The 20,501-nt window shown below is 37.4% G+C and overlaps 1 protein-coding gene across 7 annotated transcripts in view; it reads left to right on the top strand.

Annotated features, from left to right (window-relative positions):
* ARHGAP20 (Rho GTPase activating protein 20) overlaps positions 1–20,501 on the top strand; it is a 123,324-nt gene that overhangs the window by 87,401 nt on the left and 15,422 nt on the right. For 4 of the 7 annotated variants that reach the window (XR_012423683.1, XM_005579563.5, XM_005579564.5 and 1 more), the window contains exons 5-9: positions 517–558; positions 1,478–1,562; positions 4,393–4,470; positions 6,735–6,801; positions 9,029–9,217. Coding sequence is in view for 6 of the 7 variants with exons in the window: in XM_005579563.5 (XP_005579620.2) it covers positions 517–558; positions 1,478–1,562; positions 4,393–4,470; positions 6,735–6,801; positions 9,029–9,217 (461 nt within the window). In the remaining variant the exon portion in view is untranslated. Of the gene's footprint in view, positions 1–516; positions 559–844; positions 876–1,477; positions 1,563–4,392; positions 4,471–6,734; positions 6,802–9,028; positions 9,218–20,501 lie in introns of all 7 variants that reach the window. The other 3 variants (XM_074015176.1, XM_074015175.1, XM_074015177.1) reach the window with 2 other exon arrangements.

Here is a 20,501-nt window from a genome sequence, read left to right as displayed (position 1 = left end):
TTCCATTCACATGCCAAATTTCTCTTAATCTCTGTATTCTCAATATTAACCATACTTTCTATTTGTATGGCCGTTTGAGCTACAAAAATACTAACCCAGTTTCATAGATGTAGAAACTGAGGCTTAGAGGTTAAATGACTTGCCCATGATTGTCTAGCTTGCATATAATTTTGAAACCAAGTGTTAGATTCCAAATCAAGTACTCTTTCCACTATAGGAACTCTCTCTCAGTGATATGATACCACTTGTAAAAAAGCAATAAAGTAGAAAAGAGGGTTTGTCTTAGATCCATCCAAAAGGATTTAATAAAACTATGTTTGACTGTAGTTTTTCCAAAGGGATATTTTCACTGCAGAGTTCTCCAGAACACAATTATGCCAAGGTTGCAGCTTATGTGTGCAACTGCATTAGTAACAACAGGCTGTTGACATTTTCATCTGGATTGACAATCCTAAATCTGTTAGCATAGGTATTTTATGTGGTTTAATTTTTCTCTCCCATTTTCTTTGATTGCAGTTCTCCAGAACAAAAGGACAAATGGCTCTCTCTCCTTCAGAGGTATTTTTTCAGTATTCATATTTTTAATCTTTAACCTTTAATAAATGAAGACATTTTCTGCAGAGATGTGCCCCAAATTATTCCCCTTCTCCTTAGTCGAAATTGTTCATTTGTCCTCTAAATAAGCTGCTGTTTATATTGTACACTAGCTACTTACTTGCTATAAATAATGTTCTCTCATTACATGTATTTCTTAACTTTCTAGGAAGGAGAACATTGAGGTCTAGTTACATCATTTTAGACAGAAGTTAGTCAATAATCTCCTCTCTTTTTCCATTGTCTCCAGCCTACCAATTGGAGCTAACAGTTTCCTCAAAGTATGTATTAAGTTTCCATAAATGCAGGGTTTTCTGCTAAGCACCTCAAAAATAATGGTAGTTATTATCCCTACCATTGAGCATGCAGACTAGAATGATTGATTTAGGCTCATCTATTAGACTTACAGTCCTTCCCTCCCTCCTGTCCTCTCTCCCTCTCCACACAATAGGATAACCAAGATTTACACCCTACTGGGGAGTTAAATGAGAAGTACAAGGCCATTGCTTTGGTTTGACCTTATAAAATATTTATTATATATGTTCCTGTACTTATCAGTAAGGTGCTGGACCTGTCCAAAGAAGACAGGGAAACTTTGAGGGTAAAACATTACCCAGAGGTGCCCTAACCTGGTTGTGCTTCTCAAACCTCGCTTGACCTGGATGTCCTATTTTTTTGTGCCCATGCCTAATGTCCTGATTTTTTTTATTCTCTTCCAACCCATAATGTAATCTGACTTTGCTGAGTCTTCTCATCTATCTTTTTAAAAAATAGCATATAAGTATATTGGAAATATTAGCAAAATAGGTTGATTTTTAAAATAAGCCATTAGCGAATTCCATCTGACTCAGTGTTGTTTTGGGTTGTTGTTGCATTTGATTAGATACATCAATCTAGAGAAAGAAAAGGACTATCCGAAGAGCATTCCCCTCAAAATCTTCGCCAAGGACATTGGGAATTGTGCCTATGTAAGTGTTTCTAAGCCAGAAAATTAAATTCCAAGTCCCTGCATAAGATAGAACACTATGGATAAGAAGAGAGACAGGCAGGCAGGAAGGCAGACTGTGTATGTGCTATGAAAGGTAGGCATTTAGAAATACCACGGGGAAAATCCTTTTTCCTGGTTATATGTATGTCTTCATATATATGAAAAATAAGCCCTAGAGAAAATGAAGCAAGAGAAATTCATATGAACTACAGGATTTAACATTTACGCTGGGAAAGAACATTGCTTGTGAGATGTCTCTCTCCTCCCTCCGCTGTGAATATTTCTCTGAATCTTTTCAACAGCAGCTGCAGAGGCTTGTAGTAAAGCTGTTTCCACAGGAGTATTTCCTATTATTATTAAGCAATTTTTTCCCAACTTGTCACTTCTTAAGCAGAAAGTGGTTTTGAAAAGTTCTTCATTCTTTAAGTTTTTAGGGATTGAATCCCTTAGGTTCACAGGAGGATGATCTAGGAGAGGTGACATTTTTAAAGGATCAGCACTTTACTACTTCACAGTGTCTATCATATCAATCACATAAATGCTAAGTCTTTAACCCCAGCTATTATGTATAATTTGATGACAGAAATCATAGTACAAGAGATAAATGTTATCAATTATGAAAAATATGAAAACTTGTGAATATTTTATGATACTGTCAATTGTCATACTTCACAGCAGCTCTAGATCACACAGAATAGCTTTATTTGTGTGTGGAAAAATATGTAGTGCAAAATAGTTATGTTTTGGCCAAAAGCAAAAGTTATGCAAATGTTCTGACCACCTCCTGAATGCCAGATGTCACTGCTTGAGGGAAATACTCAAATTTTTATAGTACGAGACTACAGAGATCTGTAGCAAAGTAAAACAAAACAAAACAAAAACCCTGTTTTTTTCTGTCTGCTTTGATTCAGTTGTGGCAGTTGGTTACATTCAGGATTTCCTGTAAAATCCCTTAATTTTTTTTAACACTTTCTTTTCAGTATATGGAAAGTGTGTACTTGAGAAAGGACTGATGTCCCACTGTCATTTTGAAAGAGAAGATAAGAGATATGGTCAGGTTGGGTGCTCTGTTTTTATCACTAGTACCCTGGTTAAGTCAAGGATGATGTAACATACTCTGTCCTTTGCTCTCTAAAGTAGCTTTCATAACAAGACTCTCGTTCAGGGAGCCCTGCCTCCAGAGCGATTCCCCCAAATAGGAGTGCATGTGTGGGAAGCATTCTTTATCTTTGCCCTCTAGTTATACACACCTTGTCAGTAAATTATGCCAATATGGAACAAAATTGCCACATTTTCAGTTTTGTCTGTTATTTGTTTACTAGCCAAAGAGTTCTTTCTACTGAAATTCACTTGTTTTGTATACTGGAAAAGCATGTAGGAAAAAAATATACTTTCTATAATTATGTTTTGAAAATATATGCCTAGTATTAAGAAAAACTATTATCTTAGAAACCAGGTTATTGGGAGGATAGATTCTTCACGTTACAAGACTTCATGGGAGAGTTTCTTTAAATTAAATGGAAAAAATTTTAGACTTTTTAAAAATCAGAAGCCTTTTTAAAAATTATCTCTCAAGTTAAAGCCCAGTATGTCATATAACTATAACGCTCTGGTAGAAGACAGACACTGGGTTGAGTGCTCCAAAGACTCCCTGTTTCACTCAGACAATTTTGCATAATCCTTGGGGCTACCAGGAACAGTTTGAAATTGTGCATTTAAAATGCTTTTTTAAATTAAAATTCAATTAAACAATTTTTAGAGGCAATTCATCATATCAAATAATTCACTCAGAGAAATTCTATTAATGGAAAGATAAATAATGAATTATCAGATTTCAGTTACCTATATTTTTGTATCATTTTTGTATTTATGCTACTTTTTTATGCCATTTAAGCCTTCTTTATCAGGGACACAGCCCTAATTGCTGATTTAATCTTATAATTCTCATGTGTAAAACCTATGTATATATCAAGTTTTTTTACAACATAGCATTTATATTTAAGTAATGCATTTTGGAATTCAGCGATCTCTATAGATATCTCAGAATCTTCTTAACTCTTTTACTGTTTGCTGCAAATTGTCTATTTTTAAGTAAAAGTATTCAGTATAGTTTAGCACAGAGCTTTTATAGATATTCTGTTCATTGGCAGAGTTGATAATAGAATTGAGCTTTCTAAAATTTTCAGTTCTTTCTTCTAGACTTATTTTTTTATGTCCTCCAGAGATTTCAACAATTAAAATCTTAGTGGCCACAGTGTGTGACACATGGAAAGTTCCCAGTAGTGACTTTTAAAAATTCAAAACCTTAAACATCTTTTGCAACCAGTTATTATCCTAATTCTACCTAACCTGACTTTATACCATGCAAAGAAATAAAACCCTGTATTGTGAAAACACTACTAAGGAAGAAATAGAGATTCAGCTCTTGCCTTTTTTTAATTACCCATTGCCTTATGGAATTACAATTATGGAAATAAGACAGAGGACCAACCTCACTGATTTATTTTTTTAATTGGGAGCTGGGTCCATGTACTCTCTCTGAAATATATGTAGTCTTTCTTATTTGCTTAAGTTTTTATATTCTGTAAGCCATGCATCCTTTAAGAGAAATGTTTTATTAGAGGGCATAATTTATAAGGAAATGAAAGCAAATTATAATCAAAGTTTTATGTTCTCCCTAAATCTTATGCTTTACTCTGTCCACACTTGAAATCAAGATTTGCCTTTCAATAATCATTTGACAGTGACTATTTGTTAACCTGTTTTAAAATTCATTATTTTATAGCTATATTTCTTATTTTTTTCTACAGTCTAAAACTATAACAGTAATGAATTCAGATACAGCGAATGAAGTTATCAACATGTCATTACCAATGCTAGGGATAACTGTAAGTTATTCTGCTAGATATTCTTAATTAAAAATAAACTTTGATTATTTAAATTTATGTAAGTATTTTCCTTCCATCATAAGGCAGTTGATTATTAGAGATACCAAAGTCATACTTTACTCTCCAAAATATAGAAAATAAGAACATTAAAGCTTTAATATGATTAATATATGGGTGGTGCTGTTCTCCTATTTTAAAATCTGTGTGATCTGAAAATTATAAGATTAGACTATAATTTTAAAGTGACAACATGTATTTTATTATGTATGCTGTATATATATATATAAAATTTTTTGGTATAAAGTTCTTAATAAAGCGTCTTACTCCTTCTCTCCTTGCTACTGGTCACAATTTGACTTTTCCCTTATATAATTATCCTGTTATTATCCCAAGACTCGGTCAGTCTTAGGATGATGAGTTCTGAAGAGTTTGTTCTGTGGTAGAATTTTTACATAAAACCATATTGGCTGGCTACAGGACCTAAGCATGATATGGTTAATACCTCTGATAAATTGGTTAGTAAAAAGACAAGTTTTGAATTAGATCATGGATTTGGAGAGCTTTAGTGTGCACACCACATTCTTCCCTGTTTTACTTTTAGCTTTGTATCTTTCTCTCTTCTGCGATAGAGGTGAATTTTTGAGAATTTTAGGAGTGGAGCAGATTAGAACATTTGAGGATGAGGTAGAGGAAGGAGAACTGGAAGACTGTCCTCATCACCTTGCTACCAGTTGTATAAACACCACACAATGAGTACTTTCATTAAAGGGAATGACTTTCAAAAGGATGATAACTAAAGGAAGCACTTAAAAACACTATTCCCTCAGTGAGATTCTCTGTAAATATGAAAGTACATTGTATATAAGCAAATCTAAATACAGTTAATAATACTGTGGAATACTATGGCATGTCTTAAATATGTGTCATGTTACATCATTCAAGGAGCACTGTTTGCAGAGCAATTCATGACACATATTTAAGACATGCCATAGTTTGATTACTTGTGTTTAGATTTGCTTATACACAGTACTATAGTAAGCCCTTTAGAACTCAGGACAACTAGAATTTGGGATAATCTGATAATTAGTTAAATTTAGTGATATAAATTTGATTACATTTAAAATATATGCACTGGGTAAAGTAGGCACCTCCATTAATTTCTAAGCTATATGAATATATTTTGGAAGAAACTAGATAGTTTTAGAGGTATGTAGCGGAATTAATGACAGGATTCATTCTCTTATCTATGCTTTTCCTTTGGATAAAATTATTAATCTCCTCAGACCAAAAAAAAACTGTTAATTAAGAATTGAGACTATTTGGTTATACCAGTTTTAAGGGATTATTACAGTGTGTTTGGACACTATATAAAAAGAAAGGATTTTTATTAGATTGGTCTTCCTATTTACAATATATTTTTTGACTAGGAGGGATGGGGCAGGGAGGAAGTAACAGATAAACTGAGTATGGGGGGAATGGAATGGTTTTTATGGTATTATAAGGGCAGGGCCATGATTTTTTATCAGAAGTTAAAGGCAAGGATATGAAATATTGCCAACAGACTTATCTGTTCTAGCTTCATTTAAAACATTTCTGCTTTATCCCTCCTAGAGAATTCAGAAAAATCTGTATAATTTAGTATCATTTCTTTCAAGTGGGATTTATAATGTTGCCGGATTATAATTCTGCTAGTGAACAATTTTATTGTTTTCCATGACTGGGCCTATTCTCTAGAATAGAATTCTTGTCCTTTCTTTCCCCAGGACTGAACTTGCCTAAACTAAAGCCAGTAGAGGTTGTGCCAATTACTTATCTCCTCAAAGCCTCTTGGTCATTCTCCTGCTCAGAAGCAGCTGAGCTAATAATCAGCCTTTGAGATATTACTTTTTAATCATAGACACAGCAGTGTTTTGTGGTTTTCTGGATAATAAGGTTGTCTTTGCAGGGGCATGTTGGAGGTTAAGCCCAATATTCTCTGAGAAGTGGAGGAACATAGCAGAAGTCAGGACTCTAAAGGAGAGATTAGCCTTTTAGAGCCAGGAAGATTGTTTTTCCTTTGTAAAGGGGCCTAACTATGATTTTACACTCTGTAGGCTACCTATATAGTGAAGGCCTGATTCCACTGCAGTTCATGGATCTCTAACCATCACTGAGTAGGGGGCAGGAGGGAGGACACAAAACCAAAAAAAAAAAAAAAATGTGTCCTCATTCAAGTATCAGATGTGAAAGATTTATTGTGACATTTAACTCTTTTTATCTCTAAGGGCTCTGAGAGAGATTACCAATTATGGGTCAATTCTGGAAAAGAAGAGGCTCCATACCCACTCATTGGTAAGTTTTTGCAGAAGTCTAAGATAGCATCGATTGTGTTTTAATTATAAGTCTAAGTGTCTCCGAGAATTGGTCATATGGTCCTAAGCTTAAATACTATTAAATAGGAAATTTCATGGTGTTCATTTAATAAATATCTATCAAGAATTTACTCTGTACTAGACAAATAATATCTCCTCATTCAAGCTAATGGTATAGTTGGGAAGAGAAATACAAACTTTTCTCTCTGCTTTTTCATTTGACAAGAGTCATCCTGCCAAAGCTTTTTAAATTTTTTTCTAAGAAAGAAATATGTATTGGTATTTTTCTCCATACATTTGTTTTTCATATTCAGTTTTTACATTTCCTGTTCCCTTACCTACTATGTGCCTCTATGGAAGACCATCTAAAATACAACCATGCATCTTAATTCATCAGTGAGTATGTAACACCTGCTATATACCCAGAACCTTCCTAAGCTTCATGAAGAAAATCAGATTAACCCATTTAGACTCCTAAAAGTCTTTATTATCTGCTACTTCAATAACTTAATTGTTTTGCTATTTCTCTAGTCAGATTTTCCAGCATTTGTCATAAGGAATTGTTGATAAATATGTTCCATTTTACCTTATTTAAGCCGTTAACTAAAAAAATATTTCTTGATCAGTAATTTCATTCAGTGTGGGTAACAGAAATAGAACAATTAAAGGACAGTATCTTTACCAAATCTTGAGATGATGACGATGATAATCATGATGATGACAATTTCTGTTAACAATTTTAAAATGCTTACTACCTGCCAGACATCATGCAGAGCATATTGTATGCATTATTTCATGTAATTATTTCATTTATCTATGAGGTCACAACTGTGTAATTCAGTGTTTCAAGTGATCTTAGTAATCTAAAACCAAATTTTTCTACAAATGTATATGCTCAGATTTAGAATACAGAAAGTGATCATGCACAGAGCTGAAGACAAAATCGACTGTATTTCAAATTTTTAATGTCATTTTTGTAATAGTCAATGAGCAATAGTTAAAGTTATTAAAAATCAAACACTTAAAATAATTATTTTAATAAAATATATTAATGAAAACTATGTAGATGGTAACTTTTAGGCTTATGACAGCCCCAAGCTTCCCGACTAGCTCTTACTGAAAAACAATGGGACATAGGACATTATTGTCCCATGATTTAGCAGCAATGCTTAATCATTATTTTAATGTGCTCTGTAGACCTCAATTATAGATTAACTGCCAGCTATTTTGATAAATTGATTTCATTTTATTGTCATAGAAGCCTTTTTCTGCCTTAATCTCTGGAAGCTGCTGTAGTACTTGATATAAATGAAACATTGACATTTTATGCCTAGACCAGGTGAAAAGGAAGAGTAAGAGTTCGCTGAGTTACATTTAGTGATAAGTCAGGAATAGAAGGGAACTTGCTCTCTGTACTTAAAAAATCTACATCACAGTGGTATTTGAGGATCACACTAAAAGGACATAATTACTTAGAATACTAAAGAGTTAAAATCATGTTGTAGTCAGATGTCCAGGGTTTAGTTTTTATAGTTTGTACATTCCTTTTTGCATCTGTTTCTGTGTTTCTGATCCCCTGCAGTCTTCCTTCTGATTATTGCCTCTGAACATCAATCTCAGAGGGCAGCAGTGAGAGAGAAGCATAAATCAAACCAGTCCCAATGCTCTTGAGTAACTAACTATATAACTAATAAAAACTAATGAAATGTTTTTAGGCAAACATCTTGTGTTAAATAATATTAATAATAGTGATACTTGACATATATAGATCCTTATACTTCTGTGGTAGGTAGAAAAAATATTTTAAATCAGATTTGAGACTGAGCAAGGACATGTATTTGCTGAAAAATTATAGATCTAGTTAATGTCAGAGGAGACAATAGAATACCTTTAATTATCCTTAGATACACACATTGGAAAAGTCAGCATTATGGAACTCACAAACTGATCTGTGCATTCATTCCAAACAAGATAATCTTTAAAGATTTTTTTCTTCTTTTTCTCCCTCCTCCCCTTAAAACTACTTTGGTAGGACCACCTGCATGCTGGTCTCCAACTGTAAGAGTGTAAATGATCATTCTGTCAAACAAAGGGATTCTTTATGCCAAAAGTACCAGGAGTAAATTGCAGTACACTCCTATTTTGTAGTACACATGCTAACAGTACCAGTCAGCCTGAAGTCTACATTTAGATTTTTCTCTGTGTAGGGCATGAATATCCATATGGAATTAAAATGAGCCATCTTCGAGACACTGCACTCCTGACACCAGGATCAAAGGACTCTACCACCCCTTTCAACCTCCAAGAGCCCTTCCTTATGGAACAGCTCCCCCGAGAGATGCAGTGCCAGTTCATCCTGAAGCCCAGCCGCCTGGCTGCAGCCCAGCAACTGAGCGGTGAGTTGCTTCTTGCCAAAGTTTTCATTCCTGAACATAAATTTACTACTCAAACCTCCCGCCAGATGAGGTATTTTTTCTTGGAATTTGCTAAGTATTTTGAAAAGGAAAGATGGACTTTTAGAAAAAGATGGTTTTATAAATCAGCAATAGGCATGATTGACTAAGAATCAGCAGCTAGCAGCTAGTAGCAATACAGTCTGTTCCTTCTTTCTTCACCATTCTTTCCCCTTTAACCTTATTCCTACTGCAGAGTCAAAGGCACTAAGCAGTACTGCAGGTGCTTCAATGCCTTCTTTGTACTGTAATACACTCCCAACTGTGTGTTCTCCCTAAATGGCTGCTTTATAAAAAGGAGGCTGTCAGTGATGGGTGTCAGAAGATTGTGATGCCCTACCTGGATTCTGGTGCTGATAAGTATGTGAAGACTAAGATGATTTCTACAGAAGTCTCTCCTTAGCCTACTACTCTAATATGAATTCCCTGTGAACATAGCAGCCTCTTACCCACCCCACAGTAAAGACTCTGGAATGATAAAAGTAATGTTCAATATAAGAGAACCGTAATTTACCCTAACCCAAGTTTGAGCTTTAAGCTCTGTCTGAAAGGAAGATTGTATAAGCAACAGAAGAAAACTGATACCAAAAAGTATGAGTGAGATAGTAGAAAATTGATTGTGAATTTCTATAGCTACCTTTGTCAGTGTGAACTGGGAGACCCAAGGATTTGTGTTTGCAAAGGACCAAACTTGGACCCCAGGCGTAGTAAGTTTAAAGGGATGACATAGACCTTGAGAGATCACTGAGGCCACCTTCCTGCCACTTGACAGATTATTGGCATCGTCTGAGTGCCAGGGGAAAGTCTGAAATCCTTCATCTGTGTGTGATTCAACTGATACAGTATTAATGAAAAATTAGCTCATACTGTTTCTATCTTCATTACAGAACAACCCTACTTTAAGAAACATTTGTATGTACCTATCTGAACTTATAGAAAACAAATTAAATCACTCATTGTAAGGAGTTTTTTTGTTTTTGTTTTTGTTTTTGCCTTAAGTGTTAATACACACCAAGATTGTTTTAAACAGAATCTCCTCTAATGCATTTAAAGTTGTTTAATTTCTAATTTATATTTCATACTAAAACATAGTTTCTGAAATAACTACATCAAGAAATTGTAACAGCATTGTGAAACTTATTTTCCTGTTCGCCCCTTTGATTCAAGATTTTGACATTTTATTGGACAAAAAGAGTTGTAACCACCATCTGTTTTCTTCAGCCAGCCTTTGTTCATTCTATTTTTCATCTCTGGAAGCCCAGATTCCTTCTGCTTCTTTCAAACCTACTAAACTCTACCACTTTCTCCATCTGTTAGTCCCCCTGTCCGTCTTTACTTTCCTCCTTATGCAACTTGAATTCCATGGTTATGGTGATCATCCCTGTCTAGCAGAAAACTTCTTTTTCTTTCACCCTCTTTTCTACATTCCTATACACCTCCTAAAATCTCATCTCTAGATGAACTCTTTGCATGGTTGGAAGAAATCATATAGCATCAGGGCTACTCTGTATCATTAGTGACCAACCTTAATGGACATTTCATACTGGGAGAGTAGTCTTAACTTTGTTTCTGTGCAGCATTCTCCAGCTACTTGAATCAACTGTCTTATATAAATTTCTACCCACGTGGACATCCAGCCTGTCACTTTCTGTTGATGACGTAGCCTCAAATTTATACTTTACCAAAAGCATTAGTAAATCAGTAGATCAATCATCAGGGACTCCCTCATCTTGCCAACATCAGATACACAAATTTACCTTGAATTTGTTAACAGTCATCTCTCTATAATAGTAAATTGAGATTTTGGACTCTAAAATTTTTTGCTCACCTTGGGTAATTTTGAAAGGGGAACACTGAGACATTGTGGTCTTTCCATCCACTAAAATGTGAGCTCCATGAAGGCAGGGATTTTGGTCTTTTTTGTTCACTTCTATATCCCCAGTACCTGGAAAAGTGCCTGGCATATACAAATAAGTATTCAATCAATATCTATTGAGTGAATGAATAATAGGTCTGTTGTCAGCTCATTAAAGATACATAGGGTATCTTTATAACTAGGCTGAGGAGGAGAATAATCTTCTACTCTTCTACCTTTGTACCTATGTTTTTCAAAACTGTTTATCTGGGTCCTTGTCAACTTTATTTTATAATAATCAGGAATCCTAAGGGTTTTAACCAGTTTTTCTAATGGCTTGCTCAACTAACTTGCAGGCATCCTCTGCTTAGTTTCTTTCTATTGGAAGGGAGGCTAGATGATTCCAGCTGTAAATGATTCATAGTAAATGGGATGAGGGATGGAACAACTATAGACCAGTGATGCCAAGGGCCAGCTAAGAGCATCAGAATCACCTGTGTAAAAAATTACAGGTGAACCACTAATGTTGTTTCTTTTTAAGTACAAAAGAATTTGATGAGCAACTGCCTTTACCAGTGATTTAGATCAGGGGTCAGCAAACTTTTTCTGTAAGGGAACAGATAGTAAAATTTTGCAGGTCAGTATCACAAATCAGGGATATTATGTAAGTGTTATGTAACAGGAGAAAAAAACAAATTTCCACCAAATTTTATTGATAGAATTCAAAATATAACAACAATTGAGTACAATTTTATGTAATACAAATCCAATAAGTGAGAAGTGAATTCTTTGGAGGGATAACATTTCACTTAGTTGGAATTTAAAGTTAGTGATCTAGCCATCAAAATTGAGTACAAACATTCTGATCTATAATAAAATTTTTATATTTCATCTTTGAAAACATATTTTCTCACATAGGTACTGCCAAATACTGATATCATTCTACAAGCATCTAATTTCAGTTCAGCATATGTCTCTTTTACATGGCATTTGTAGAATTTTGTTAGATTCTTCTCCTGATATTTGCCTTTTAGCATATCATTTCATTGCAGATAATCACTTTCAATTGAAGGTTAGGTGGAAGCTCTTCAGTTGCATAGTGAAATGGATTTTGAGATATGGAAATCGCCTTTGCTCTTGTATTGAGAAACACTACTCAAACTAGTTTGAACTCAAAAAACATATCTGCTGTAAATTTTTATGTGAATCAAGATCTTCTTGTTTTAACTTTTGATGGCACAAGAAGTGTATAAAGCAGCTTAATATTACTTGTAATTAAACATTCATTGTTTTCCAAATGACTACAGTAAAAACTTTGTATGTAAGCACTATTTTGCCTCGTAATTTTAGGTTGGATTTATTATGAAACATCATCATATCTACAGCAAAAACTAACTTTCAAAGCCATTTAGTGTCCATTAATAGAGGTCGAAGGCTGTTCTCATTCATAACAAGTTCAATCTGGGCCCTGAGTTCAAAATCTCACTATGAAACTTCAGCAGTGCTGAGCCATTGTAATGCTGTGTGATAGCATAATGCAGGATAACGTTTAGCATCTATTTTTAACAAAAATTCGCAGAACTGACAATAATTAAGTCCATGAGAGTAAATGAAGTTCACTGTTGACAGTACTGATCCAGTAACACTTGATAAATTTCCATATTTTTCAGGCAGTACCACTGATCAAAACAATACAATGAATAATCATAGGTATTAAACACTTTAAATTTTCACAAGCTTTCTAAATTTGTCAAATTACATCTTTTTCTGCTCTACATATTTTCACTACCATGAAATATAACACAGCAGATTCCACTTCAGGTTGTACTGAATTATTGTTTTCTCAAATGCTTTGAAAATATTCTTACCCATAGTTGTTCTATGCAGACTATTCAAGGTTAATTCTTCAGTCACTTCAAACTCAGCATTGACTTCTTAGCTAGACAACTTAGTGCTATTGGTAACATTTGTCACTTCATCAAGAACCAAGGAAAGTCACTTGCCTTGTTTTTTAGTTTACTATTGATATTACTCCTAATGCCCTCAACTATTCAATCATCTATTCTCACTAAAAGGCTGATAATCTTAAATCTAGTTTCTCTGGACCTCTTTCTTAATCTACTGCAAGCACACAGATTTAATCAGTTCACCATTGGTAAATGGGTAAATGGCTTTCCTTGGTTGGCTAACAAATGAGCCACTCAGAAACTTTTATTGTAGCCTCATTTTTATTTTTGTGAGGAAATGCTGCAGTAATGATATATTTCATATTAAATATTTTTCTGATCCATTGCTTATGAGTTGGGAACATTATGATTAACCATTGGTCTGTTAACCACTGACATATATTATATTCTGTAACCACAGCTGTTACTTCATTGCACAGTAAACATAATATTTTGCCATTAGTTCCATAACAAAGTTATCTGCATTTCACTTTGCCTTAAAAATTTAACATTAGAAGAAGTCCACTTTTCTTTTATTGTTTTTACATAATAAGTAATAAAAAAGATGTTGTGGTATCATGATACATGTGGCATTTGAAACAGTCAAGATGTAACAGGGTCACTGCAATTTGTAGTGCCCCGAGCAGCAGTGCAAAGTAATGAATGCACCACATACCATCTGTGTCACAGCTACTTTGCTATTGAGTGTGAAGTGAAAGCAGCCATAGACATTACATGAATAAGTGTGGTCATGTTCCAGTAAAACTATTCTAGACAATAAAATTTGAATTTTTTTTTTTTTTTTTTTTGAGACGAAGTCTCATTCTTATCACCCAGGCTGAAGTGCAGTGGCACAATCTTGGCTCACTGCAACCTCCACCTCCCAGGTTCAAGTGATTCTCCTATATCAGCCTCCCGAGTAGCTAGGATACAGGCGCCTGCCACCACGCCTGGCTAATTTTTGTATTTTTAGTAGAGATGGGGTTTCACCATGTTGGCCAAGCTGGTCTCAAACTCCTGACCTCAGGCGATCTGCCCGCCTTGGCCTCCCAAAGTGCTGGGATTACAGGCATGAACCATCACGCCTGGCCTAAAGTTTAAATTCCATATAATTTTTATGTGTTACTACGTATTATTCTTTTGAATTTTTTTCAACTTTTTAAAAATGTAAAAGCCATTCTTAGCTCACAAGTTATCCAAAGGGAGGTGGCAAGCCAGATTTGGTCCAGGGAGCATAGTTTGTGCCCTCTGATTGAATGATTAAAATATGCATAATTTAAAACATGCCAGCTAAAGTCTCCATATTCTGCAAGACTGTATAACAGCTCACACAAGTAACAGCCATCTTATTTGACTTGTCTTCATTCCTTTGCCTGTTACTTCTTTGTCGTGTTCTAATTTGAGCAAGAGTATCTTCATGCTCCTTTGTTCACATACATACCAGCTATTAACCTGACTTCTAATGGGGAAAAATGAGCTAATACTTCTTTTTTGGCACATAGTATAAACATAGAATTTTGCCTTATTTACCAAGTGCCAGTTGTTCTAGTCAGAATCTTTCACACTTGTTTGTGGCCTGTATATTTAAAATCCACAGAATTCATAAATTCTTAAATTGCTTAGTCCTAGGAAATGGGTATTTTGCACGGTCTCTAATGTGAAAAACATGTCTTGTTTTCTCCCCTGGAAACAAAGGGTTAAAATCTAATGATTTCTGTTAGAATATTGTCTGAGAAAAATATTTTATTTTTAAACTAAATATAAAGCTTTCTCTAATAAGCTTTCAGAAAATATCCCTGTTAACCAGGATAACCATTGGTGAACACAGTCATTGCCAATCTGTTTTTCAAATTTCTGCCTCAGTGTAGAGAAGGCCTCCTAGTAAACAGCCTTATACTGAAAACATAAGAGCAGTAGATCTTTCAGAAGGCCCCCTCTGAGACTGAGATCTGTAACTCGTCTTTGGAATGGTTGGTCCCCAGTGGGAAAGCTCTAGTGTTAATTGTGAAGGTTCAAGATATAGACATTCAAAGTTCTGACCTCAAGGCCCCACTCACATGTTCTGTTACAGGTTACTGTTACCGTTGCATGTTACTATTAGATGTTACTGTTACAACACTTTGGGGTTGTCACTTTTCCGGCCAGAAATCTCTGTGGACAATGACGCCTTTGCCCAAGATTTGCTCAGTCCACTGGGTTCATTCCACCCACTCGGCCTTGCAGGCTGCACTTGGCTCTTACTACCAGCCTGGATCCCATGCCTGCCAGAGGCAAGTCAGGTGTGGAGTGGCGAGGGGTGTGTGAGTGAGCCTGGGGCCTGGCCACTGCACACAGTCAGACCAACTGCTGCAGTCGAGCGGACAGCTCCACGTGCCTGCACGGGTGCTGGCTGGCTGTGAGGCTGCAGCCAGATCAGGCACACTACCAGCAGCTTCCATGGCTGGCACCAGGGAACACAGTGGTGCCCAGAAGCTTGGAGATGCCAGGAACTGCAGGGACTCAAAGTGGGAGCCACAGCCCTGCTCAGGGAGCTCCCAGGTCTGGGCTTCCCAAAGGGCCACAGCTCTTATCTCCTTCTCTTCACACACAACGTGGTAAGCAAGGGGCATGTTTCAGCCCTGTCTGTTTGTGTTACCATTCTTTCAGCCTCACCATTCAGTGGGTCCCAAGTTCTCATCCTGTGACCAGGAAGAATGAGGCACACAGACAAGTAAGTGAATGGTTAGCAAGATGAAGAGGAGCTTTATTGAACAATAGAACAGCTCAGAGGAGACCCACAGGGGGCAGCTCCTTTCTGCAGCCAGAGTGTCCCATCAAGTGTTCAGCTCCTGGCAAAGAGAGTAGCTCCTCTCTGCAAGCAGGTTGTCCCGTCAGATGTCCAACTCCTAGCAGAGAGGGTAGCTCCTCCCTGTAGTTGGTGGTTTTGTCATCTGTGCAGCTCTCAGAGAGGAGGCCCTGGAGTGGGTAGCTCCTCTCTGCAGATGGTCATCCTCACGTCTGCAGCTCTCAGCAGAAAGGAGGCCCTGGAGTGGGTAGTCCTCTCTGCAGCTGGTTGTCAGGACATCTGCTTAGCTCTGGCTGAGCCTAGGAGCTTTATGGGCCTCAGAGGGGAGGAAGAGCATGCTTATTTGTCCATGGGCAGCCATGGGCAGGCCCAGAAAAAGCACCACAAGTTCCCACTCCAGTCCACAGGACTGGCAGCCTGGCTCCCAGCCTTCAGGCCCTCCCTGGCCTGAAAGTAGGCCTCACCAGGGACTCACCCCCTTCTGCCCAGGAACCTTTCTGCCTCCTGCTGCTGTTCATGGTGCCTGGGCTATAGGTGCAAAGAGGCGCCTGCAGGCCAGTGCTGAGCTGCCTCAACCCCCCATTGGCTTCCCTGCTATGCTCATTGGCACCCAAAGTCCAGAGCAGGCCAAAGCACCAGGGGGCTGGCATGTCAGCACTGCCCCAAGTGTGTGCACAAGCCAGCTGGGCTGCAACAGCACCTGGGCTCACCCAACTTTGCACCGTGATCAGAGCAGGTGCAGACAGTAGGGAGAAGCCAGGCAGTGGTAGCAGGCACTTCTGAGCCTGCGAGGGCAGGGGTGGCCTTACAGAGCACCCAAGAGTACAGAAATGCCTATGTCTACAGCTGCAGTTTGGTTGGCTACAGCTGTGTTGGGGGATGGGGAATGGGGCCCTGCATGTTCAATGGAGCAAGAGGCCTGGGTCTGCAACCATGACTTGGGTGACTGGAGCTGCACCTGGGAGGGCGGTGTTCCTGCCTGCTCCTACCTGCCCCCTACAAGAGTACAGGGAGGCCTGGTCTATAGCCATGACTTGGGTAGCTGCAGCTCCTGGGAGGGCAGGGCTCCTACCTGCTCTGTGGAGTGAGAAGCCCAGGCCTGCAACCACAACTTAGGTGGTTGCAGCTGTACCCGGGAGGGCAGGGCTCCCACCTGCTCCCAGGTCCTGAGAGCCCAGGGATGCCAACGTCCATAGCCATGGCTTGGGTGTCTACAGAGGCACCCAGGTACCTCCCACCCAACTCAGAAGGGGCAGGGCTCCCACTTGTCCCAAGCGCCTGCCAGCTCCATGAAGTGCGCAGCCCTGGCCATGCCTCCCCGCTACAGCCAGTGTGATTGCAGCAGCTGCTCCAGACAGCCCACTGCTGCCATCATTACTTCTAGGAACTCTTCGTTCTTTCAGGCAGGTAACACTTTATACATATCTCTAGTGTAACACATTTTTTAAAATCACATTATGATTATCTGTTTATATAATCTACTTGTCTCTTTAGACAATGACCTTCTTAAGACCTGGGAACTCATCCCAGGGCTTAGTCTAGTGTATAGAACAGAGTAGAAATTAAAGATTGAATGGCTTACTCATCCCTAGTATGGAAAAACTTGGAGTGGAAGAGTTCTGGAATTAAATGGAATCTTTGTGAGTGTAGTCTGAAATAGTTCTTAGAGTTCCAGTCTGTCCTGAACTCCCAGCTCTATGCCCAAAGTAGGTTCACTTTCCACACCTACTTCAGACTTAGGACTGAACTAGAATTGAACTTTTATGGTGGCTGGTAAAATACGGGATACATCTTTTTTTCTACCTGTTTACCCTGTAGTTCCAGTATTCACCTCTGTGTTTTCTACTCTAGGAAAAAAAAACAAAAAAAGGTGGGGATATTCTTAATTTGGGAAGTTATATGGCCGGAATAGAATTTCTAACATTTTTGTTATGATGATTATTATATAAACACAAAGTTTTAAGCACTGTAAATTTTAACATTCAGTTATCTAATTTAAGCATGTAAACACACTAACTTGAATCTTGCCAGGGACATTTAGGAAAACTAGATTTACTTGAATTTAGTTTGCTTTACATTTATTTACATCACTCGTATTTTTTATAGCAATAGCACGTTTTTTCATTAGCCTTTGTGACATTTAGAAAGTAAGATCTGTGCATTAAAAGCTCTGTAAGAAAGTAAACTTTAATGAATTTTTTTTTCTCTCAGACCCAGAGGAATCCTGAACACTCAGGTTGAATGCCATATATATAGCAAAAGGCATGGCTACAGCTGAAAGTATTTATGATAAAGTAAAGGACTCAATTTCTACTTTATCCTCTGTCAACACTCATAGGGTAGCTAAGTATATAACTTTTTAATAGAGCATTCTTCTTAAGTATGTGAAAACTAAAAAAAAAATCAAATAACTTTTTATTTTGATTGTTTTAGAAATAAAATCAGGGCTGGGTGCAGTGGCTCATGCCTGTAATTCCAGCACTTTGGGAGACCGAGGCAGGGGATTGCTTGAGCCCAGGGGTTTGAGACCAGCCTGGGCAAACGTAGTGAGACCTCATCTCTTAAAAAAATAATAAATAAAAAATAAACATCAAGTAAATGTGAGCAAACCACAACTGAGCACAAGTATTCAACATATATATTCACATATATATTAAGCACACATTTGCATAGATTGACCTTGCTAATACAGGAACCCCTTCCTGGACTTCAGAAAAGGTTTAGTTTCCTTTTCTGTTTTTGTTTTATTTTTTAAATAATGGAGGTTGGGAATGTCAGGACAGGAAGAAACTGCTTTAGTTAAGTGGAGTATTGGTATTCCTTCATAACTGGATACCTGCTGAAGGCTGTGAAACCACATGGAGAGGAGGTGCAGAGAGGTTGTCCTCTTTGTGGGGAGGAGATTGGTATCTTGGCAACGTTCATCAAGATCACTGTGACAAAGTAGTACTTTCCAGAGACTGTCCTATACAATCCTTTCAATAAGCCTTTGAGGGCTAATTCATATCCGTTACATTTTAAGGTTGAGGAAAGAAAAGGGGTTAAGTAACTTGGTCTAAATAAGTGAACTGGGAGTGCAGAGAAGCTCCTGACTCTGGAGCCAAAGAGCTTTACATACCTGTGTGTGTGTGTACATCAATGATGCATTTGCTGTATTTCAAGGAAGTGGTGTGTAGATGATGGTCTTAAGGCCATTTGGTAAAATGTTGCTTATTTATTTATCCTCCCACAACTTGGCTTTTTAAATATTGAGTTAAGTAGGTTATTCTAAGGAAATAAAATTCTAAGGTTCATTATAGCCAAACAATATAGAAGACTTCTTTGGAATTAACATGTCTAATTCCACTGAAATGACAAGACTGCTGACTATGTCCTCCTTAAAAAGATCAATCCTTCAGTATTTCATTATCAGGGAATGTTGGTTTAGTTTGGCGTCATAAAGAACAGTGCCACACAGCCAGTCTAATTACCAATTCCCATGCACTCACTGGAGAAAAAGGAGTCAAACCATGAGTGGGCACTACCTAGGCATTATGGCTCCTCAGATCTCAGTTCTGTCAACCTTAATTGCAAGCTTTTTTGAATCTGCCCCCATGAATGCAAGCTTCAGGGGTTAGCCAGAGATGTGGGCAGAATTTATACACAATATTTAGGGCTCCCACTATCAGGTTTTCTTCTTTCTGGGATCCACCCTCACTTTCCAGCTGTGGGTACCTCTGTCTCCCTTCTCTAGTTCTTCAAGCCAGTAAGAGTAGAGGTTTCTTCCCAACTTTTAGTCACCCCTATTACCCTGGGGCCTGCTCTCAGCCTAAAAGCTGTAAGATTAGAAAACTGACCCAGTGCTATGCCATTCCCTTCATCCAAGTGTCACACTTTGACCTCTATATCTGCCTTCTTTTGTTCACTCTTTAGTGCCTTCAGCTAGGTTTATTTTGGTTGGTTTTCCAGAGTTTATAGTTGTTACTTGTGTGTATCTGTTGGGAAGAGGGGACAGAGAGGTCAGCCACTTTTAAAAGTGGAACCTTAAAGAGCTTTTTGTGTATTGAATCATAAGCAAACCTGTTAAACTTCATATTAAAATTAGACACAAATGACACCAAAAACATTTTGGCACTATAGTATAAAACCATACCTTACTATTGACCTTTCTTCTGCCTATTCTTTTTCATGTTGTCTTTTTCTACTTAAATCCCTCCTCAATTTCAATTATTGTTTAATAATGACTTAGCGAGTACTTACTAGATGGAAGGCACTATGCCAGATGCTCTTATCTGTTAAAATCTTGTTCATTCAAAATCCAAGTCAAATGCAAACACTCCCAGGATCACCCCCTCCCTCTTATTGACCACATGTGATTTACTTTCCTCTGAATGCTTTTAGTACTTTGTTCCTACCTTATGACATTATATTTATTAACATACTTGCTTTTCTCTCCACCCCAACCAGTTCTTCATCTCTGTTAAATTATAAACTTCATCAGTAACGGCAAGTCTCACTCATGTTTGTATCTATCCATGCTGCCTTAAACATACTTTAAAGTCAAGAACTGAAAAGAAACATCAAAGTCTGCAGTTGCAAAGGAAGGAAAAAACTTTAGGACATTAGCTTCCTGTCTGTGTTCTCAAGAGGAGAGTAAGATGT

The sequence above is a fragment of the Macaca fascicularis genome, chromosome 14 (assembly GCF_037993035.2).
Source record: "Macaca fascicularis isolate 582-1 chromosome 14, T2T-MFA8v1.1".
NCBI lineage: Eukaryota > Metazoa > Chordata > Mammalia > Primates > Cercopithecidae > Macaca > Macaca fascicularis.
This window is presented reverse-complemented; position numbering and strand designations above follow the sequence as displayed.